At 31.4% G+C, this 1124-nt stretch overlaps 1 protein-coding gene across 1 annotated transcript in view; it reads right to left on the bottom strand.

Moving 5' to 3' along the window:
- LOTGIDRAFT_135052 (hypothetical protein) overlaps window positions 1-1124 on the bottom strand; it is a gene marked incomplete at both ends in the record, with an annotated part of 51216 nt that overhangs the window by 34110 nt on the left and 15982 nt on the right. The window contains one exon of the mRNA XM_009068851.1: window positions 590-804. Coding sequence (XP_009067099.1) covers window positions 590-804 — 215 coding nt within the window. The remainder of the gene's footprint in view (window positions 1-589; window positions 805-1124) is intronic.

Genomic DNA, 1124 nt, shown 5'->3' with positions numbered 1-1124 from the left:
ATCAAATTTCAAATCCCAAAAAATGTATCCATTCAAAATACCAAATAATTTATCCATACACGTAAAAACCAAATAGTACATCCATCCATTAAAAAAAAAAAACATCACAGGACTTCACAAACTACTCTAGATATACCACAATCACATTTAGAATGTCCAGAGAACGTATAAGTCAAAAGTCAACAATCAAATCCTGTTACTATTTGATTTTAACTTTTCACTATAACTTGCAAGTTAAAACATCACACTAACACAAGTTATACGGCCGATTTTAGTCACCTAGTACAAACTTTTTACACCAAAACGTATTCACGTGATTAAGTAAATTATTTTATTTTTTTTCACTTAAAACTTGCCGTATTTTTATTGATAATCGTACAGTAAACAAATAAATTATAACTAACTATATTACAAGCTATTCACTATGATATAATTGAATTAAAACCTGTTATGACTTGACGGTTTAACCCTTTCAACACCGAGTGTAAATGAAATAAAATTATAAAATACATAGGTATTGGACTGAAAGTAATATTACTTAAAGTTAGGTTAACCCTTTAAACACTGAGGGTAAATAAATCTATTCTACTTTAAAATTCCAGAATCTCGGTTTTTTCCTTTCACCAGTAGAGATTTTATTAACCCTTTAAACACTGAGTGTAAATAAAAAAAACCATGATATACCCTTAACCCTTTGAACTCTGAAGTTTTACGTACTACTCTTCTACGCTTAATTGGGCTAATGAAGACGGGCAACACCATGCAGTGTACAATGAGGGTATTTTGAAGGACAGTGGCATTAGCCTACTCTTTTTCGATTCCCAACTGTTGTGGGGTCTTTAACGCGCACAGCCTGTAGCACGCTTGGCCTTCAAGGGGAATAATAAACCCTTCATTGGTATAAAAAACATAGTTATGCAGCAGGTAGTTTTAAAAGGGTTAATAAACAGATTAAGGTAAGGTTTGTAAGTAAAAACATTGTTATAAGGGTAATAATTGAAGCATGGAGTTATTGAAAGACAGTGAAAGCAATCATTTAGACTCAACAGAGAGTGACAAATATAACCTTTATGGTTTTAATTCTCCTGAATATTAAAGATGGGTTTCCTTATTTTTTTAGTGTC

Source organism: Lottia gigantea (genome assembly GCF_000327385.1).
Source record: "Lottia gigantea unplaced genomic scaffold LOTGIsca_95, whole genome shotgun sequence".
In the NCBI taxonomy this organism is placed as follows: Eukaryota; Metazoa; Mollusca; class Gastropoda; family Lottiidae; genus Lottia; species Lottia gigantea.
The sequence above is the reverse complement of the archived record's forward strand: the minus strand, read 5'-3'. Positions and strand labels throughout refer to the sequence as shown.